Source organism: Atractosteus spatula, chromosome 7 (genome assembly GCF_055471065.1).
Source record: "Atractosteus spatula isolate fAtrSpa1 chromosome 7, fAtrSpa1.hap1, whole genome shotgun sequence".
Taxonomy (NCBI): domain Eukaryota; kingdom Metazoa; phylum Chordata; class Actinopteri; order Semionotiformes; family Lepisosteidae; genus Atractosteus; species Atractosteus spatula.
Genome location: NC_142712.1, coordinates 64137532 through 64159755, shown reverse-complemented (window position 1 = coordinate 64159755; position 22224 = coordinate 64137532). Strand labels below are relative to the sequence as shown.

General features: G+C 36.0%; 1 protein-coding gene across 1 annotated transcript; it reads left to right on the top strand.

The window, feature by feature from the left end:
• The first annotated feature begins 475 nt into the window (after nucleotides 1-475).
• LOC148831658 (semaphorin-7A-like) lies at nucleotides 476-21635 on the top strand. The gene is made up of 14 exons (XM_088922023.1): nucleotides 476-628; nucleotides 8368-8513; nucleotides 8836-8874; nucleotides 9598-9693; nucleotides 10367-10466; nucleotides 11101-11208; nucleotides 12067-12209; nucleotides 13048-13226; nucleotides 13644-13752; nucleotides 14513-14708; nucleotides 16576-16691; nucleotides 17254-17399; nucleotides 18259-18314; nucleotides 18939-21635. Exons 1-14 carry the CDS (start codon nucleotides 526-528, stop codon nucleotides 19286-19288), a joined length of 1887 nt encoding a protein of 628 aa, XP_088778149.1. The 5' UTR covers nucleotides 476-525; the 3' UTR covers nucleotides 19289-21635.
• Nucleotides 21636-22224: the final 589 nt, after the last annotated feature.

Genomic DNA, 22224 nt, shown 5'->3' with positions numbered 1-22224 from the left:
AGGAATTAAAAGTTGCTTTAAATTAGAGTACAGCTTACTGTAGGGAGAACTTTCTTTTCCTGTTTTCTCAACGGTTGTTTTACAACAGTGTTCTTTTGGCAAATGACTCATTTGAATTTTCCTGCCTTTCAGGGTCTTAGGAATTACTGTAAGTAATTGGAATCAATGCTAAAATTTGATTTTTTTCCAGAAACTGCTTTTAGAAATGATGCTGCTGGTGTTATGATGCTTTTCTGCTCTGCAGGCTTAAGTTCTTATTTTAAAGTCTTCATTGTCATGAAGTTAGGGATTCCACAAAATAAAATAATTGTGACGTTGACATTATCATGAACTAACACAGCAAGTGAAGCAAGTAAAATCCATCGAAGTATTTAATTACAAATATTCTTTAGATCTGTAATGGAACATTATATAGTATGCGCCCGCCTCCTGCTTACTTCCTACTGTACAGTATGTGGGCTGGGCACTTAAATAGCAGTGCACAGTACATCTGTCCGTGGCAGAGAGTTTGAGGCACGTTTGATAATGATTTGCCAAATGCGTATTTTTATACCTTTTTATTTCAATCTAGTTCTTCTGCTAGCACTGGATAACAATCAAACACCGAGGGTGGTTTTACACGCGACGGGTAAGTACGGAGCGCTACTAAATTTGTGTGAAGGTTGTCTGTACGTTCAATTCAATACATTTAAGCTCATTGAAAAAACATGACTGTTGTAAGTTCTTTCTAGTAAATAATTCACTTTACGTCGTTATGCCATTTGTGATATGAAATCTTTAAGAGTGGGATAATATGAGGAAAAAAACATTATTGTTTAGAAAAAAATATGCGTTTTTCTACCAAATGAAACAACACTATCAGCTATCAACAAGCTATAAAGCCAAATTGACACGCTTCTCATTTTAATCTAACAACAACACACAATTTTACTGTAAATCAATAATGTTGTTATTCCTATTAAATCTCATTGAACATTAGGTAATTACAGTAAGATTATGTAACTGTCTAGGGTCTTCTTAGTGACAGACTCCAGAAAAAATGTAATTCTATTTAATCTAAATATATTTAATACACGATAATCCGTGGAATTCCCAGCGCTGTAGAAGTATAGAAGTACTGCAAGGAAGCAGAGTTTATAAATTAGATACACTAGAATAATTGGCTTATTGTAATAATTTAAAAAACGTCATCACAGGAAAGTTGCTGCACAGAAGGTGTTTCATCAAAGCATTTTTAGTTCATAGCAGTGTTGTTTCAGTTTTTAGGTTTTCAGATCTAAATTTAGATAGCAGAGGTTGTTGATTCTATGACATTGTATTGTATTATCCCCTTTATTAGTCCTAGTACTTACAAATATAGGACAGTTATAGAAAACAAAGGGAGATTAAAAGCCAGAAAGAAGTAAAGGGAGGGAAATCAGTGGAAAGAGGCTGCACTCAACGTGAGCTTCTGAGCATCTTGAAGAGGCTTGAAGAAATCATAAATGACAGAAAGTTCAGGTGGGGAGCTGCATCAGCATGCGTAGACTGCAAAGGAACAAGTAATAGGTTTATTCCATGCTGAAAAGAGAAGAAAGAAAACACAACGTTTCGGCTGTGGAGCCTTTTTTGGATGTACAGTAGGCTTACACCCAAAGAAGGTTCCACAGCCCAGACATTGTTTTTTCTTTCTTCTCTTTTCAGCATGGAACAAACCTATAAGTTACAGATGCCAGATAAAGACTGAAAACACTTTAGTCAGCCTACCAGTCAAGAAGTAGTACTGGCTGGTTTAAACTTGGTTCCACTGGAACTCAACAACACTACTACTCTGGACATTTCCTTGTCCAATACATAGGTCACCTTCCCAATTACAATACTGGCTTTCAGACTACAATAAAATGTTGTATAAACCAGCATAGCCGGTTTGCTTTCTTTTTATTAAGTGGCCAAACTCAGTCTTTTTCACTACTGCATGACCACCTCTGGAATCATAGATCATGCTATTGATCTCCTTCCTTCTCCAGCTCTTGTCCTTTTCTTTTAGGATGTTCATTCAAGTGTGGAGTGCTCTCTCTCTTTACTTCATAGGGCCTATACATCTCTCAGCTCTTAAGCACCATAATTTCCCTATGATTCACTCCCACGAGGCCTTAACTCAGTCTTACCTTTACTTTAACCTAAGCCTAGGAAAGGGTCAGAATGAGTCTTTGATGGGTCAACTTAAGCATCCAGTCCTTTAAAAAAAAAAAATCGTCCAAAATTTCACCATGTTTTTCTCTGCAAAGTCTAGAGACTGTTGGTACATCTGTTGGTACATACTGTATCAGGCACGGCCTCCCTCCTCCAAGTGCTATCGCCTCCTGTTGCCCGTTATCTAGCAAACCACTCCTGTTCCTTAACAGTTCATTTTTTCACTATTAGGAATGGAAAAGTACCATGCAACCTGACTGTCTGGAACCTGTAAAAACCTAGCATCATTTGCTACATCTTAAGCTAACACATAACTCACCAAGTCCCACACACTGGCTAGCCAGTCTACTCCAGCTCGAATAAAAAAAAACTCCTAACACTCTCTCTTGGCTGATCCCGTTTGGTCAGGGCCACATAATATAAAATACAAGTACCAGACACTACTTATCAGCATAACCACATGTAATATCTTGTGAGAGAAGGGCAGCGTTATTCTACTAAGAGCAACATGAGTAAAGTGAATAATTACTAGTGACTCGTCCATATAGTTAGATATAAATGATCTATGTATTTTATCACTACAGAAAATAATAACGTAAGCAAATTAATATTTGTTTAGTTCTTTAGCCTATCGGTGGAAGGTGTTCCCTTAAGTGCAAATATGTACTTGGTTGCTCTTCTCTGAACTGATACCAGAGACACAAAATATTTTTCGAATGTTGTAACATAACATTTTTCAGAATACCCTAAATGAGGTTAACTAGTACAATTTTAAAATACTATCCCTTCATTTAAATCCTGTACTTTTAACAATGAATTATAATACTGCCTTTCCTTTTTATTGCTTTAGACAAAGTGATATGAAAATTTAAATATAAAATGTAAATGATGTGTCAACATAAACACCAAAGTCTTTTTTCTTTAGAAGCCTGTTCAAGCTCAGTATTTTCCTTTTCTTGTAGTTTATGGTTTTGGTGTCTGCATGTAATAACTTTCATTTGCCTACATTAAACAGCATTTAACAGATGTTTTCCCAGATTAAAATACTATCTAAATGTTTTTGAAGTGTCATATGCTAACATTAAGAGTGAACTTTACAGGAAATTATTTCACCAATTTCCATTTCCTTGTTTGAGCAAGGAAATTCTCCTATTTACACATCATGTACTCATTCTAAGTTTCCATTTGCATTGGTGGGTCTTTGTTTCAACATTGGTTTGGAATTGGTCCTCTCATATGACTTTGTCAAATAATATATGCATGAAGAGAGTATCTTATAGATGCTCTTGATTTTAATGTTTTCATATCATATCAATGCAGCATTTTATTAGGACACTTCACAATCTTAGTTAATAGCAATAATTCCTTACACTTATATAGCGCGTTTCTGGACACTGCACTCAATATACTTTACAGGCAATTGTGATGCCCCTCCACCACCAATGTGCAGCACACACCTGTGATGCGATGGAAGCAATGGTGCACCAGTACACTAATCACGCACCAGCTAACAGTGAGGAGGAGAGCAGAGTGATGAAGCCAACTCAAAGATGGGGATTATTAGGAACCCATGATTGAGAAAGACTGGGGGGATTTGGCCAGGACACCGGGGTTAAAACCCCTATTCTTTTTGAGAAGCACCCTGCAGTTTATTTAATTAATGTCTAGATTACAATGATAAGATGCCTTTCCTTCTTGCTCCTTTATTATTTAGAAATCAAAAGGATGCAGTTTTTTAAATGTCAAAACAAGGCTTTGTTCTTGTCATGACTTCAATTAATACTGGATTATGAAAATCATGTGACCGATGTGCTGCATGTTGAAAACTCTGGTATACTGTAGTTAATCTCAGTGTTTTGTTTCTAGATAGGAATGTAACCCAATAGAAAGATAAATGTCCTGGAAATGAAATGGGAATAGATTTAACAAGTAGTACTCCAGGCACTGGGAAACAAATTGTATTTGGGATAACTCCATGGAATGATTTATTGAGGCACACCTGACTGAATGTTTTTAAAGGAAGAGGAATATCTGCCTTTTACTGTCAGTAGAGCATTAACAGCTGGATGAGCTGATAGTTCTCATTTGTCTTTTTCAGTCTGACAAAAACTAAGAAGTTAAACATGATAAACAAGAGATTGCTGATATCTCACCCAGTTAAAAACATTTCGGACAGCCCAGTTAATCTTCCCTTTGTAGCTATGTTATAGTTATGAATCAAATCTGCACCTTGTACAGAATGCCTCAGTCAGATTCCTTATCCCAGATTCCTTATATAAACATTTTATCTGCTCTCAGGTGTCTTTGTTGGGTATTGGTAACTTTTTGAATTGGTTTGAGTAGTCACACTTAGAATGTTCTTGTGCTGGAGCCTTCTTACTTTCTGGAGGTACTTTATTCATTTTTTTGCTGAATGTTTCCTGGGATCACAAAATACAGCTATGTTTGCTACTTTGAAGCATTGACCATGGTTAGGTGCTGTGCTTTTCACATGACGAACTTCCTCCAAGATAACTTTGTGATTATTTTATGTTTGAACTAAAAACTGTGTTTATTTAAAATGCTTCTGTTTAACAGATTATAATTCAAATTAACTTTGCTTTTTTACGAAAAAAAAGCATCTGGAAACATTAGCATGAAGGATGCAATACAAACCAGTCTAAGTCACACATTCTTTCAACTGTTTGTATTTCCCATAAACATATTTAACAGAGCTTTGCAATGGGTAGCATTATTCTTTACTAAATGAGAGTTACATTGTATTTGTTTTCTCACATATTAATAGATATATTTACTTATTGTACTGTTAACTTTCCTTTCATTGCGGAGTATGGTATTAAATTATTCAAAGCTGTGTGCGTTCAGTTTGAGGGGTTATACCTAAAAATGTGGAAACCTAAACTTGATCATAGATTTCAGGGAATATTAAGAATCCTCAAGCAAGCTACTCATAGAAATATTTACATTTCATAAGCTTATTTTTTTGTTATTTTGTGTTTTGTTGGAAAGGATCGTTGGTCTCAATAATCACTTCAGCATCCAACATACTGTACTGTATTTGGAAGGCACTACTGTACTTACAGTTGTCTTACAGAAAACCTTCTATGAAAATTACTGGAATCTTTCAGGCTGCATGCAGAGCAGAAAGAGATAGAGACTAGTCTGAAAAACCAACAGCATGCTCTAGAATGGATTGATAAGTAATTAATTTGAGAACTGTTAAGGTTGAATTTTTTTTCCCAGCTAGAAGAGCCTCAACAGCCTTAAGAAAAGTTACATAGATGTGGTCAAACAGTGAATTAAGTGAAATAATTGTTTTGCTTTCCTTTCCATTGTGATGCACTAGAAGTTTTGATTTCTTCTTTTCTCTGTGTTGGAGGATGTACTCATGAAACATTTTAAATAAAAATGGAAGTGATACTGTTGCTGCTGTATGCTGCAGAACTAGAAACTTCATAAAGAAGATTTTTAGTTTCAGGCTTTGTCCTTACCACCAGGCAAGGCCACTGTCAGTTTAGTGACATGTAGTACATTCTAGTTTTCTAGTTAAAACTGTGCTGCCACTGAGAAGTTTGTTATCAATCTTCACAGCTAGTCAACTGATAATTGTGATGTTTATAATGTTTTATTTAAAAAGAAAATAATCCTTTAGCATGCATTGTTGACATAGACAATATCAGCTCCCATATGTATGAATTTAAAATTCTACATCAAAATATGAATGCAAATCCAAATAAAAAAAATCTATTGCTACTTTACATATTTTGAAAACAAATATTTCCACAAAGATGTAGATAGTACAGAGAAAATAAGATTTAGTAATAAGTTTTGATATTTTTGTCATAACCTTAAATTGGCTTGTGAAGTGAATATAATCATACAGGGTATATAGGATATACTGTAATGAAGAAGTTCAAGTAGGTCTAATGACCAGCTAGGGCATTTCCTTTGGACAATTCTGGTTCACCCAGATAACATTATGTATTTCCAGCAACCTTATTTACTGCATCTCTTGCAGAAAATGCCCAGCTATTTACATTGGTGGAGACTGGAAGACCATTTCAGGGAACATGTCAGGGCTGCGAGGATCAACGATCTCTCCAACCCCATAGTTTCCCATTTCACCTCTAACGGCCTTGATCACACTGATCTCTCCATCTGCGTCCTCACAGACGGGGTTTTGGACCTCCTATTACAGAAAAAAAACAAAAATTAGAGACAAAAAAATGCTGAAACTAGAATCACACTTTCCCATTTCTCTTAATGACAGACTTGTCTCCTTCTAATCCTCTCTCCCAGTTCTTCCAGAGTTTTGGTACTCCTTTTTCACATGCCCCATGCCTCCTCTCAACTACCCTGTCTTTTGTCCTTGTCACTGATGTCGGAAAGGACGAACCGTGGAATGTCAGGAGAGCATAAAAGTCCCTATGCGTAGCGCCGAAACAGGGGGTTTAGCCTGGGCTCAGCTGTTCAGGAAATGCCGTATAGAAACCAATGCCCTCAGGTAGCGGACGTGGGGCGACCTGGTGCTAGGCGGGTCTCAGGACATCCGAACATCAATGCTGAGCGAAGGCAAATGAAAGACCCAGAAATATATAGCCCCAGAGAGAGAGAAACACCGGAAGGACAGCAAAGCACCGGAAACAAGAGACAGGACAGAGAAGGAGCGCCCTCCTCTGGCTGCAGAGGGCGTCACAGTACCCCCCCCCCTTAATGGGCAGCTTCTGACGCCCATACAAATAAGTGAGCTGCACAGCACTTGGGGGAGGAAAAACCTAATTTAACTGAAAGGAAACCTCCGGGAGTCCACGGCTGAGAGCTACCCCCTCCTCCAGGCTATAAACTTTTATTGGGTAGAGGAAGTGGGGGTCGAGTAGAGCTCCGGAGACTAAAACAAAAAAGACAAGTACACACGCACAAACCACAACAAACATAAACCTGGGAGACCAGGGAGACATCCCTGGGAACATCAGGCAAAAACAAGAATAAAAAAAAAATACCCGGGGAAAAATACTGCAGACTGGGCAAAAGGCACGTTCACATTCTAACACTGATATTGGAGTGGTCAACCCGAGGAAAGCCAGACCGTAGTCCGCTCACAGACACGGATGTCCGGAGAGATATCCAGCGAAAAGAATGGAGGAACGGCAAAAGGCTCACCAAACTAACGCTGATATCAGAGTGGACAACCCGAGGAAAGCCAGGCACAGGACCCGCTCACAGACACGGATGACCGGAGTGATATTCAACAATTAGAAAGCGAGAGGAAAAAGCTCAGCATCCTATCACTGATATCGGAGTGATCTACCCGAGGAAAGCCAGGTACAGGACCCGCTCACAGACACAGAAGACTGGAGTGGTATCCAGCAATAAGGATGGGAGAGCCAGCTCAACATTCAATCACGGATGCCGGGAGAGACAACCCGAGGAAAGCCAGGTATTCAGGAGTGTATGTCAGGACGGCATAACACAGAATGACCTGCTCACAGACACGGAAGTCAGGAGTAGCATCCCGCGATTAGAATAGAAGAACTGAAAAAAACGCCCAGAGAAAAATAAAAAAAACTGCGGAAAAAACAGAAAGCGCCGCTCGCGGGGTCAAAAAAGGCTCAGCATTCTGTCACGGATGTCGGGAAGGATGAACCGTGGAATGGCAGGAGAGCGTAAAAGACCCTATGCGTAGCGCCGAAACAGGAGGTTAGCCCAGGCTCAGCTGTTCAGGAAATGCCGTATAGAAACCTATGCCCTCAGATAGCGGACGTGGGGCGACCTGGTGCTAGTTGGGTCTCAGGACATCTGAACGTCAATACTGAGCGAAGGCAAATGAAAGACCCAGAAATATATAGCCCCAGATAGAGAGAAACACCAGAAGGACAGCAAAGCACCGGAAACAAGAGACAGGACAGAGAAGGAGAACCCTCTGGCTGCAGAGGGCGTGACAGTACCCCCCGCCCCCCTTAATGGGCGGCTCCTGACGCCCATACAAATAAATGACCTGCACAGCACTTATCTAATTTTACAATCATATAAAGCATTTACATTTGTAGATCCAGATTTCATATGCGGGGATAATCTTAATGTGAATTAATGCAGTTTGCATTAAAGTAGGTTAAAATATTTGTTATGTTCTTCAAATTCTTTTTAGATTTCTTTTGGTCTAATGATATTTCATGTATTCTATCCATTCCTCTCCAGATGGAGAGTTCATGAGATACCAGTTCAAAGAGGATCACAGCTACACAGTGTTTCTCCTGCCTGATGACAGTAAAGAAATGCTTTATGTGGGAGGCCACAACAAACTTTTCCACATCGATTTTACATCATTGAATCAATCCAGAGAGGTAAGCTTTGGTTTTTTGCAAATCATGCTCAGACATTTTTTTTTTTGTAAGCAAAATTCACTGCTTGATATGATATGACACTACTGGCACTCTTTCCATTGTACTAAAAGTTTTTTCTTTATCCTAGTCACACACAGTAGTCTCTCCAGTATCTTTTACTGTATATGCCATAGAAAACAAAATTAATATTGTCAGGGATAAACGTTACATGAACTCCTTGCCTAATTGTCTCTGTTTAAATTTTTCATAAATGGCTGCTTTATATAAGATCAAATAAAAGGGGAGCTGGTTAAACAATTTCACATTTGTTTGTACCTTACAGATTAAATTCCCTTCATTCAAACAGGAATGTAACAAGGTGGTAAGTTTTTGAAATACATATTATATTTTGTTTTGGAAGGGACTTTCCATGGGAAAAATATAACATTTCCTTTCATTAGAGAAATACACAAATAATGCTTTATTATATCAATAGCACACAAAACAGGGGAGGATGGTTCTTCATTCTTGACAGCTGATCAAATGAACAAATAAAATCATAGAGTCACAAGTGTAAAGTAAGAAAAGAAAAGCTACAACAGCTACAAGCTACTACAGTCTGTCCTATGACTGAAAATGAAGCTTGCAGGACACTAATAAGACTTACATAGGATCTGTTGGACAGCATTAGATAAAAATAGTCAGATTTAATCAGAAATGACCATTACTGACATTTGTTACCAACATTACTGGCAAGTCCACAAGTAAAATTGTCTCATGGATAAACAGTAGAAGTTTACTGTTACTACTGTGTAATTCATTCTTTCTTGAAAATTTTCTGTTGGACACAATATGGCTATTAATGTATTAAACATATACATTATCAGAGGGCTTTAAACTGATACTGCACATCTACTCATTACCATCTAGAAATGGGTGTAATACGTTACTTCTCTACGTGTGGGAATGATGGATCTACACAGGCAGTAGTCAATGAGCTATTTAATGGTGTTTACTGTATATACAGTATGTAGAAGCAGACAGGTGGTATATACTGTAACTTAAGAAACTGGTGGTTTCATTTTTTTCTCTGTGTTTTATGCAGGATACATGTGAAAATGACATCACTATTATGTACAAGAACAATGATTCCCTCTTTGTATGTGGAACAAATGGAGGTGCACCATTATGCTGCTACATGGTTTGTGAAATTAATTCATACAGTTATTTTAGCATCATTTAGCATTGCCCACTGTCCCCCAGATCACCTCTTGAATATGTGGTATAGTGATCTTACCAGCACAAGCTACAGGTGGAAATCGACATTTTGGGAAACTTTTAAGATTGAAGCTGGTAATGCTACATTACCTTTGGAAACATACTGTCGATGAAAAAATTGTTTTCCACAGTATGTCAGTGCAATCCAGTGTTGATACACAGCTGTGTCAGGTGTTACTTGAGGAAAACTGTTTCCGGTTTCTATTTTGTTTCACTGCTGCTGTTAGTTGCAGTGCCCATAAAAGTGTTGTCATGTTTCTAGCTCTAAATATATGTAGTTTAATTAAAGGCCAATGTCATAAGAATATTTCCAGATTTAAATAGTAATATATTGAAGTATTGCATATAAATACCAAAAGCTGTCAATTCCATGTGAACAGGCATATGTGGATGAATTGCAAAGTCTTATAACAAGAAAATTAATTGTAACTTTTGAAATATAGCTGAAAAAATCTCTAGTTATAAAAAAATGGCAGTGTTTTTTTTATTTCTGATCCTTGGGATTATTGTAGATTTGATTATTCAGTATATGGTCATGGTAACTTACATGTCAAATTTTCTGTGTATACCTATGTTTGCCTTGTAATGTTACACAGGACAAAGACAAATCTGACAAATGTGATAGCACTAGAATATACGATGGTGCAGGAGCTTCCCCGTACTCACCAAGTGAACCAGTTGCATCACTATTTGTTGGTGAGTTGCTGAATTAAAATGTCTGCTATGTGGTCTCTTTGAAGGTACTATATAGAGAACGTTTTTTGTGATTTTAAGTTATCATTTTTCTCTCACATGTTGCATTTTTCAAAATAGAGATCATTCTGGCCCATGAGTTAATCAAAATGAGAACATTAGAGAGATTTCAAATAAGGGGAGGTCATCTAGCTCTTTTATTAGGTAGCGAGTGATCAATTGAAGGTGTTCCTTCATGGAAGTTTGGGAATCGGCATCAACTACGTGGCTGAGTAGCCTGTTTCAGTCCCCTGGTCTTCCTGGTCTCATGGTGAGGACCATACACCACAGAAACAACTTTGCAGAGACCATCAACAAATTATTCTATAAGTGTTAGCCCTTAAATCTTTAACATTTCTGTTACAAATCTTCTGTTACTCACAAAAAAAAGCCACCCTTGTTAAAATTCTTAACTAACATCATTAAAACTGTCCACTTGTAGGCATGACTAACCATTTTAGCAAAAATGGCATTAAGATTCATTCCATTTACATTTGTTTAGAAATAGAATATCATAAACCAAAATTCCAAAGCATCTGTTTCCAGGGTTTGAGACTCAATGCTCTGCTAAGTGATTCTTTTGTTTTGTTCTTTTCAGATGATGAGCTTTACTCCACAGCAAATAGGCACGCTACTAGAAATCAGGGAGGAATCCGCAGGTGTCTGGGGAAGAAAGGATCTGTCTGGTCAGATTCACCCAAGACTGGTGAGCCTCAGACCTTTTTTTCAAATGTGGTGTACACTCAGTCAGGTTAAACATGAGTAATAGGCACAGCCTAAAACAGGAGGTGAGTGAAATCAATCCTAATATTACAACTGTGAAATGCTGTGCCTACTTTTCCAGTAATCTTTGAAAGTCATTAAAATCAAATTAATGGTCTCATATTTAAGATTTTATATTTTTAGGTACTTTCTACAAATTCTAAGTCTAAGTTTTGGAAAATGTATTTATACAGTATACGCAAATGCATGTTTAACTGTAGAGCTCTTCATATTTGCCTTTAACTCTATTCTATTCTACCTACATCACTAATTGTTTCCTGATATGAAGCCCCCACCTACATACAGTATATCCATATGCTGAACCTATGATCTATTTGTTCATTATATAGGGATGGTTGTGGATAGTAATCAGTATCTGCTGTAATTTACCTAAGTGCCATAAAGTAATTAATTTCTTTTTACTTTTTTTTGGTATTTGTCTGCCACTAAGTAGAAACACGGAGTATTATTACAACTACACATAAAGCTTTTGAAAATGCAGTAAATATTGATATTTAATACTATAAAATGATATAATGAGTTTGAAATGTTTCATTACACATACAAGAAGGTAAAAACATACATGTGTTTGAAGTCTCTTACAGTTGTGTTGGAGAATTCATACTGCAGTTAACTTACTAGCTGTGTGCCACCTTAGATAGATACCTCAATAAATAGTTTTAACTGTGTGTGATAGGAAGAAGATCTGCATGAAATGCCCAATGTCTTCATCTCCTCTGAACTAGAACCATGGCATTGCATTGCATGGCTATTAAAAACCATCCTTATCACCCTTTCTTAGAACAACAATATATTGGCATGACACTGAGCAGAAGAAATGGTGATGGGTTTCAAGACAAAATCTATGCCTTCCTCCGAGAGAAAAATCTGGATGAACATCCTGAGGCAGATCTCTGGATCTCCCGTGTCGTCCAGATTTGCAGGGTATGTACCAGTTGTGCACATTCTGAACTCATAACATTTAATGATGGCAAATCTGAGGACACTGAGTCTGAGTCTGAGTATCTGAGTCAAATACTCCAGAATACATAGTTGTAGCAGTATTTTAATTGTAATAGTATATATCGATACAAAGAAATGTCCTTTTTACTTTAGCATGTGAAATATCTTTTCTGTCAGGTCTGTCACTCTAGAGTTAATTACAAGACCAATAGAAGACCAATTGTATTTTAATTGAGGACTGAACTACTCTAGTCATTACTGCAATTTCTTACAGAACCACTTGTTAATAAAAAAAATGGACAAAATATTTTAAAATATTACACATCTGCTTTTCACAATTAATATATACAGTATTAAATATTGGCTAGATATGTAAAATATTCTAAATTTTATAAACTGCATGTTTTGTGCTATAATATTAGTCACACACTTCATTATTGATCCACATCAAGCAATTAGAAAAAAATCTAATAAATATTTTATCAGTTGTAGTTAATTGAAAGCAATTACATTTATTAGTCTGACATTCCAAGGTCTTTTGTTGTAATTAAGAACGTAAAAGTAAAGTATTTTAATAATTTTACACTTACCTAAGATTAATGAATATGACAAAGTGATTCTGGCATTTTGAAACTGTTCTTTTAATTGGGCACTGCTACTCCTGTTACTCCTCTTTTGGGATGTGCAGAATATGTAATTTCTTAACATTTGAATTTCTTATGGCCATTTCAGCACTGTGCAGCACTATGAACAGTAGTGAATTGGTACCAACATTCAGGTCAACTACTTGTAGCTCTTATGACATTTTGTTCTGTGCCAGGCTGATCTAGGTGGTCCTAAAAATATACTGCAGAAAAAATGGACTTCAATTCTGAGTACCCGGCTGTCATGTGGAATCCCTTCAGAGAAAATTTTCTTTAATCGCCTGCTGGATGTCTTTGTGTTGCATGCAGATGACTGGAGACAGAGTAAGGTGTATGCACTCTTTTCTAGTCGCTGGTAAGTGTTCATTAGGGATTACATTAACTATATAAACAAATCAATTAAATATCAAATGTTTCAAATGAAATAAGAGATTGGCCCACCTTACAGGTGAAGAGATATAACTAGGATACACTTGAGTGAAGTTTATAGCTCTGTATGGTTCTCTTTGCTTTCACACAATAATTATTAATGGCAGGGAACCCAAAGTAAATGAAAATGTGCAACTCCAGTATACAAGAATGGAAACATTACTTGATATCTTTGATTTACAGGTACACTCATTGATTATGTTCAAACTAGTACAAACTAAGTGCTAGTAAAAACGTAGCAAAGGTATTACCAAGCAATTTGTTTTCTTGTAACTAATTATTATTGTATAGCCTTCTATGATGACTCAGTGCATTCTGTTTAAGAGTTAATTATCTTTTCTAGGAATGCAACAGCTGTTTGTATTTACATGATGGATGAAATTGACCGTGTATTCACACAGTCAAATATTAAGGGCCGTACACAAAGTCTTCCAAATCCCAGGCCTGGAATGGTAAGGGAAGCATTTCTGCATTCTGTTCTTTTTTTTCCTGCCCTGTTCACCAGCTAATAGTGGGACTTAAAAAAGTTGTCAGCTGAAGCTCTTTCTTTGCTTTGTCGATTCTTTAAATTTATATTGTATGCATGACTGTAAGAGTAACTTGGCTTTTAATGATAAATTTAATCTGAAAGAGACAGGTATAAAATTTTAGTCATTCATGTAGGTAATTGAGAGATGATCTGAAAGTGATTTGAGCTGTAAGTGGGTTGCTGGATGAGAACCTACTGTATACTTATCAATACTGTTATTCATGCATTTAAATATTCAGACTTGCAAGTTCTGTAACACCTGATTTACACTCTGTTTAAAAATGCTTTTTAAACTCTATCAGTTAAAAATTCCACATCTTTGAAGAAACTGTCAGGAAATTAGTGGTAGGCATGATAAGGATTTTAAAAAATGAAACTGCTTGGTTCATGGTTTTGAAAAGAAACTTTTTGAAATACCTAAAGGGCTGTATAATGATAAATGCTTTAATCCATCCTGAATTGCAGGATGAATTGGACAAATCTGAGTTAAAAGCAAGAGGCATGTAGTTGTGAGCCATATTGGGTAACAGCTATTGATCGGAAATGTGGGATTCAAATGGTTAAAATAATTGCTGATTTTGGAGCTATTTAAGAATTGACAAAGTGGCAACTAAAATATGAAAATGAGGTGTGACAAGGCCATTTCTGTGGCATCTGTTTAAAAAAATGTTTCTGTACTTCAGTGTGTTAGTGACAGTACAAAACTGAACATGGACGTCCTGAATATAATAAAAGACAACCCAGAGATGGAAGATTGGGTCAAGCCTATTGACCAGACTGCTCCTTTCATGGTTAGTCATCGACATTACAGACAGATTCAAGTGGATGTGGTGAACCGTCGTGCCAACTCGTCACACACTGTCTTGCTGATGTCTTTGGGTGAGTTACATGCTGAAGTCTTATTGCCTTATACAGGAATTCTCTTTTTATCTTTGAAGGTATGCTTGATAAGCTCCTTGGCTTTTACTAAATTTATCTCAAGCTGCAGAATAAGACAGGATTGCCAGAGAAATACCCTACAAATACTTCTCTACATCTGATTTACCTGCAAGAACGTTTATGAACAGCTTGTCATCTGCAATAATTCTGACTGGGAATGAGTTTTTAAACTGCTGCAGCTGAAGGTTGGAAATGTAGATGAAATTAAGAACTTTGCACAAAGAAGTGTTTAATTTAGCCTTCTGTGGTTTGGAAAAGTGTTTGCCAGGATTCTGTCTTGCCTGCAACAATGTATTGAATAATACAATTAGAAAATAGTGGATGGATTCTTGCGGATAATAACTCTTTTGAGTCTAAAGTCTGTTTTATGGTTTTACCCCTTTACAGAGTATGGAATTCTAAACCAAATGTATTTTAATATGTTCTGCATTGTCAGTCTGTACAATGTAAAATAAACATTACAGCATGAGAGGCTACAGTATCTACTATTTCAAGAAAATGTGCAGTTCTAAAGATTTCCATTTAGTAAAAATCAGGAAAACTATACACGTGAACTCAATTTTGAGATTTTCATGGGACTGTTTAAAGTGATGAAGTTAAAAGATTTGTCACTTTTAAGATTAAAACTAAACAGAAATTAGACTATAAAGAAGCAGCTTAATTTCACACACTGTACATATAGTAATATTTTCTTATTTTTCTTCAGTTCAGTCTTTCTCTTTCATTTTTTTGGTATGGACATGTGGTACCTTTTTTTTACATATGTACAGCAATAAAATCTTCTCTAAATCTGGAAAAGACTCCCAAGAAGCTTCAAATAAACTGAGAAGATATGTATATTAAGGCTTCTTTTTCCAATGATTCATTGTAAGAAGTTCACAACACACAGTTTGTATATACAGTACATGGACCTACATATGGGGAAGCTTTGATGTATTTCATATCAATTCAAACTTTCCTTTGTGGGTGTACCTGAAGGAAACTATGGTTTTGGGGTTTCTGAATGTTTTTACACCAACACCCAGGGGTCTTTGTTAAAAATGCTGGAGAAAGTCTCTTCCTTTAACACCCCTCACACCTTGCAGTGAAACTCATGCAAATATGTTGGTAATTCTTGTAACTACATTTGACCTTATACTTCCAGTAAAGCAGGCAATATGTCTGTAAGAATAAATGAATCAGACAACACAAAGGTTTGTTACTGGGGAGTGAGCGATGACTTTTCAGCCTCACAAACATTTTCTTGGAACTGAAAATACAGATGAAGACAGAAATACCGCTTAAATCATATGTAATAGCTATACACTTCCTTTTCTTTTTCAGTCCTTAGTTATAGATGTTTAATGCCTTTCTATAACAATTAAAAATCTTATTTGAAATAAAAATAGTAATTTAAACTTTAATTTTAAAAAGTTACATAAAATTAATATCTGGTAAAAGGATTTACATTTAATATTTGTGAAATATTTTTTTTACTTGTAACCTTTATTAAGAGCAGAAACAAACATTACTATATAATTATATACATTAATATATAACAAATATAATACATTACTATATAATTCATGTACATTTGATATATAATATTGTTTGAAATCGTATAATGTTATATTGATGCCATTACTGCTGATGGCACCAGGCATGATGGGCACAATTTTCACAATTCAGTTATCCTTGTTGTACTTAAAACTTTCCTACAGTACATTTCTACTTACTTTACCAGCCTATCTATGATTCACAGAGTTAAGGTTAAATGGTTTAGGTGTTTTAGCAGTCTTAATGCAGTGGACTTTGTGTTTCTTTGTAGATAATGGTGCAGTGCACAAAGTTCTGGAGGCAAATGGTAAGCCCTTCATTATCTCAGAAATCTATCCATTCAAGAAGAAGACCTACATTCAGTCTATGATTCTGGATTCAGCTAAGGTTAGTGTCACTAGCTTTTTATTATTGTAACTAATTGTCAAGTGAAAGTATTGTTAACTTGTAATGTGGTGTTACAAAATTCTAGGGAACCTTAATATTAAATCAAATTAACTGTTTAAAACAAATTAAATGTTTTCTTTTTCTAATGGTGAGATAATGGCCAGTCAAAGGTTGTTAATTTCTCAGATTAAAACCCATTTTTAGGACTATTCAGCTTTGCTATTAAATTGTTGTTGAATAAACAATTAGATAACCATGTCACTGCAATTAAAGTCCACTTTTATTCCTCACTTTGGGACTCTTAAGAAAGGGTGTGAATTGCTGTAAATGTATATTTGTTAAATTACTGCACTCTGCTGGAATTATGTTTTCCATTACATATGTTGGAGGGTAACTGGAAGGCTTCAAGGGTTAGCAACACTAAATGTTATTTGACTAATGTAAACGGTGCAACTTTTATGAGTTTCAATTCTGTATATATTCAAATATCAGGATGAATAGCTAAAAGCTTCTTTACAATAACTTCATAAGATCAGTCACTATGTTCTCTTTTTTCTCTTAGAAAAAGCTATATGTTGGTTCATCTGAAGAAGTGGTTCAGATTGACCTGCAAAGCTGTGATCACTATGGGAAAACATGTGAGCTGTGTGTCTTAGCTCAAGACCCATACTGTGGCTGGAAGGGAGATAAATGCACAAGAATAACAGAGTAAGTTCCTGATTTCTTCTTGTGTGAAAAATTCAGTGAGTTTTTAGAACTGTCAAATAACATTGTAATAATTTTTCAAAAAAGTTTTTTTTCATTACATCCAGCAAGACAAACAGAATCTCTTGAATTTTAAATAATACATTCATTATATACTACTCCAGAACTTAAGCCTTTACTGGGATTAGTGAGCAACACATCCAGTAGAGTATGAGTGTAAAACAGCACAGTGGTAAGCAGCACAGCTATAAGAGCCATACAAAACAGTAGCATCTTGATTGATTTTTAATTTCAAACTTCCAGAAAAAAAACAGATAAAAATGATAATGTGCCGGAGAATGCCTGTTTTTAAATTCGTATTTTATATTATGATTTGGAGTAATATGCCCTCAATAAGCACGTTTTTCTAAACTGGATGTTAAATCATGGTAGATTTGAATGTTCATATGTTAAGGCAGTTGTTAGGAAAATAAGGTGAGCCTTATTGTGGGCAAAATCCCCTTAATTGCTCTGAGCTAAAGATCACCTAAATGCATGTGTGACATGCACAAAGAAAGTCTATACCCCCCCCTCCCCCTGCAAAAAAATAATATGCTTTCTGCTCAAGACACTTCTATGTTGTGGTTTTCTGGCCTGTCCCCTATTGCTTGTATACTGGAAATTACCGAGTGTTTTTTCACACTTCTGCATCACAACCCAGTCATTCCTTCATTTGAACTATTTAAAGAGAAAAACATTTTAAATGGCCCGATTTCTCCAGACTTTGAGGTCTGTTGTGTGTGGTCACAGAAATAATTATTCAGTGTTCAAACATTTATTAAATGGTTCTTTTACATACCTGTCTCTTTAATTTTCATTACAGGTCAGCAATTCAGGAAGTCCATTATGGAAATTATTCAGTGTGTAAACAACCCATGTGTGAGTATTTGTTCCTCATACTACTTCATCTTTTATGGTTCCATCTCTCTTCACTGCTTTAGGTGAGGTAGAAATAAATATGATGCTCTGTGCAAATACAGAAAAACCTTGGCAGGCTCTATAAAATAAGTCTGCTTATGGTTCTTTTACAGAAATGAGGAAATATCTAAAGCTGTATTTAATAAAATGCTACAGATTATTTTTTTTGTCAGAAAGTCTACCAGTACTAAATTAGCTTTTATTGAGCAGGGATGCTCATTTTCTGAGATTTTAATAGTTCAGCATTAAAAAATATGTCTGAATAATTGTAACACCATTTAATGTGATGAAAGCATATAAGTATTTTGGAATACATCGTGGCTGGCAGTATAATTCTCGGCCATTTGTTGTTTACATTTACTTTTCATAAGACATTGCAAAATAAAGTAAAAAAATTGCCTTTTAGAGATTTACAATCTTATTTTATAAGCTCAAAAAAGGGTGAAAGAATTCAGTAATATTAATGTAAAACCAATGCGGATGTCAAGGATTTGCGAAAGGCTTTCACTTTATGCATCTTTTAAAATGGATAGAATAAAAACAGGAATTTGTCTTTATTTACACACTGGTTTTTTCTTACTCCAGATCAACCCCAAACATCTTCCAACATCCCAAATGCAAAGTCTCAAGCTACTGTTGAAGTTACTCTTTCTACCCACTCCTACATGAGCTGCCAGGTCCAATCTCGCAATGCAAAATATGTTTGGCGCCATAAAGAAAATGAGACAGAGTGCCAAGTTACTAATGGGGAGTGTCTGTACTTGATAAGGAATGTAGCTGAAGAGAACCTTGGTGAATACAGCTGCATTGCTCTGGAGAATGGCTATGAACAGCAAGTGGCACAGTACCTGCTAATGACTAGAGATGGAGCCACAGCCATCTCTTCAAGCTCTCTAGTTCTGATAAGCATCCTTTTGGCATCGCTGTGTTTCTAGGCCTTTTAAAGCCAGACGCTGGATCTCTGTCCCTGCCCTTTGAGCACAGGGCCTTCACTCCTAGAAGGCCCTACATCCAACAGGTGTTCGATCTTCTCAAATCACCAGCACCTTTAGAAATTGGAGGAGGTATTCATGACTTAATGAAAGTGCAGTTTAAAACTAAGATGTGCCAAGATGAAACCTTGAGACACAGCAGCCCTCTAAGACCAGAACTGGACAAGGCTGCATGTATAGTGACTGAAGAGTGAAAATGAAGAAAAAAGCCTTTACAAATTTGTTTTACTAGAAAAAATGGCCTTCTGAAAATGTTACTTTTTGCAAATATTCTATCCAGCTTATAATTTGAAAGAACTCTTAAAACCAGCTTTAGGAACTGCTGTCACTAGAAAGTGGTTTTAATAGAATAAGTAAATAAAGCATAATGCTAGCAGCCATGTCACCCTGCAACTTACAATTGGCAACCCACTGAAGCTAAGCAGTTGTGGGCCTGGTCAGTACCTGGATGGGAGACCTCCTGGGAAAAACTAAGGCTGCTGCTGGAAGAGGTGTTAGTGAGGCCAGCAGGGGGGTCCTAATGCCCCAGTATAGTGACGGGGACACTATACTGTAAACAAGCGCCGTCTTTCAGATGAGATGTAAAACCGAGGTCCTGACTCTCTGTGGTCATTAAAAATCCCAGGGTGTTTTTCGAGAAGAGTAGGGGTATAACCCTGGCGTCCTGGCCAAATTTCCCATGCCTCCTAATAATTCCCCTCTATGAATTGGATACATTACTTTGTTCTCCTCCCCCCACCTCTGATGGCAGGCGGAGCGACGCACCGGTTGGAGTATTCTCGGTCGCATTTAATGGCAATGTCAGCTCAAACCACCAAATGGAGACGGGCGTGCCGACAAGCGGACCCTGCTGATGTGGGATTAACGCTAGGATGAGAGACAGTAAATAAAGCATAATCATATAATCTAAGTACCATTCTAGGTCAAGCAATTACAATTTGCCCAACTGTGTAGCTTTTAAATTTGTTTTCAATAATGTTGTTAAATTTACATTAATGTAGGAATTTAGGTTATATGAAGGAAAAAGCCATTTAACATTTATTAGTGTGTAAATTAATGTGACTCTACAGTAAGTATTAGTCCTTGTGGCAAGAAGTGATACATTATTTTACATTTGTAGGTCATACAAAGTTTATTACAGATTGAACATGCCAAATTAAAATTGGGTCTAAAAGAGATACAGAAAATCTTGCTTATAGAGGAAATGATTGAGTGAAACGCTCTTATATGCACTTTACAGTACATGTCCTGGTGAGTGATTGATTCATTGGAACGTTCTTTTAAATTGAATGTAAATCTTCAAGATTTGACTGGAAACAACCTATAGAAAGCTTACAGTATAATGCTGTATAAAAGTAAAACCAGTCTGTCTGAAACCCTCTTTCCAAAGTATTTTGAATCCTATATTTTTAAACATGTGGTCTTAAAAAGTATTTTTTCACTGTTGGCAGTATACCAAACCTAGTCAAATCGCAATTCAAATTCCTGTGGGTTTGAGCAGTATTTTTAAGTCAAGGTGTTAAGACCTGGATAAAAATAATAGATTTGACCTTTAACCATTTATAGGTTTGCTTTAGTAATTTAGCGTTCACCTTTAATAGTACTAGTAACGGAGGTAATCACCTCTTATGACTAGTCACTAAAAGGGACAAAGTTTTCTGGATTTGTGGGACTTTTTTTTTACAAGACCTAATGGATTTAAAGTCACACAATAGTCATTCAAACTATTGTGTAACTTTGTGGATGAGCTAGCGAAAGCTAATAAGGAGAAAAAAAATCTTATCTTATGTTTGACATTAATTCAAACTAAGGCAAATCAACAAGGTCTATGTTTTAAGTCATCAAAGAAAGAAGAGTGACACCACTGAAATTCTGTGATGTTGATGTGGCTAAAGAAAAAGAGCACTCATTTTTTAAGAATTTCTAAAAGTAACCATTTGCACATAATGTGAGTCTATTCAAATTTCAATTATCTTCAGTCTAAAAGGGTTTTACTATTGTAGCCTGTATTTTTAGACAAAATATTTATGTTTTTTATTATAATAATTGTGACTGAAGTGTCTGAATGTTGAGCAATTGTGAAAATGTTTTCATTAATTTATTTATATTTTGTTGAAAACTGTGAAAAGAACTACAGTAGGTGTGTATACCAATAAGAAATGTCATTAGAATTGTATGCATCTGGGACAGTTTTGTTGTAAATGTTTATTTTTTGTACTTCATGGATTCGTTTCCAGCTTCTGCATCACAAGGAAAAAATCCTGGCAAATAAAGAACTTTCATACTTGTAGCTTTACCTGGTCTGTGGACTAATTTAGAGCCATTTGAATGGTGTGTAAAGTAAAAAAGCTGTGTACATTCATTAGAGGAAATGGGAAAATGCATTTGAATGGATGAGCACAGAAGCAACATTCTTGTAACAATAGAAAAAAACAGTAGGAAGACATTCCTTCTAAACACAGAAACTGACTCAAGTTTATATGTAATATTTCAAACTGAATTAATAGCTATAATACCAAAATAATTTAATACAAATAATTAAATTACTGAAAAGCCAAAAGGTCTACTGGTTTTCATTCCACCTGAGTTCTTAATGATTTAATTGAATCAGTTATGGGCTTAGTTGGCCAATTACAAATGTCTTGAACCACTGGAGGGTTTGAGTTCCCCATAAAAGTTGTAGGGTCTGGAACCAGGAATGGAGATTATTAACTACTACTATTTCCTTAAGACCCAACTGACACATGAGATCCTGAAAGAGTCTGATACAAGTTAATACGAAACACTTTGCAATAGCACAACACAGCATACAGAACAGTGTAAGTTCAAAATAAATACACAATGTTATATCAACACTGACTGAATCATGTCAGTAACCA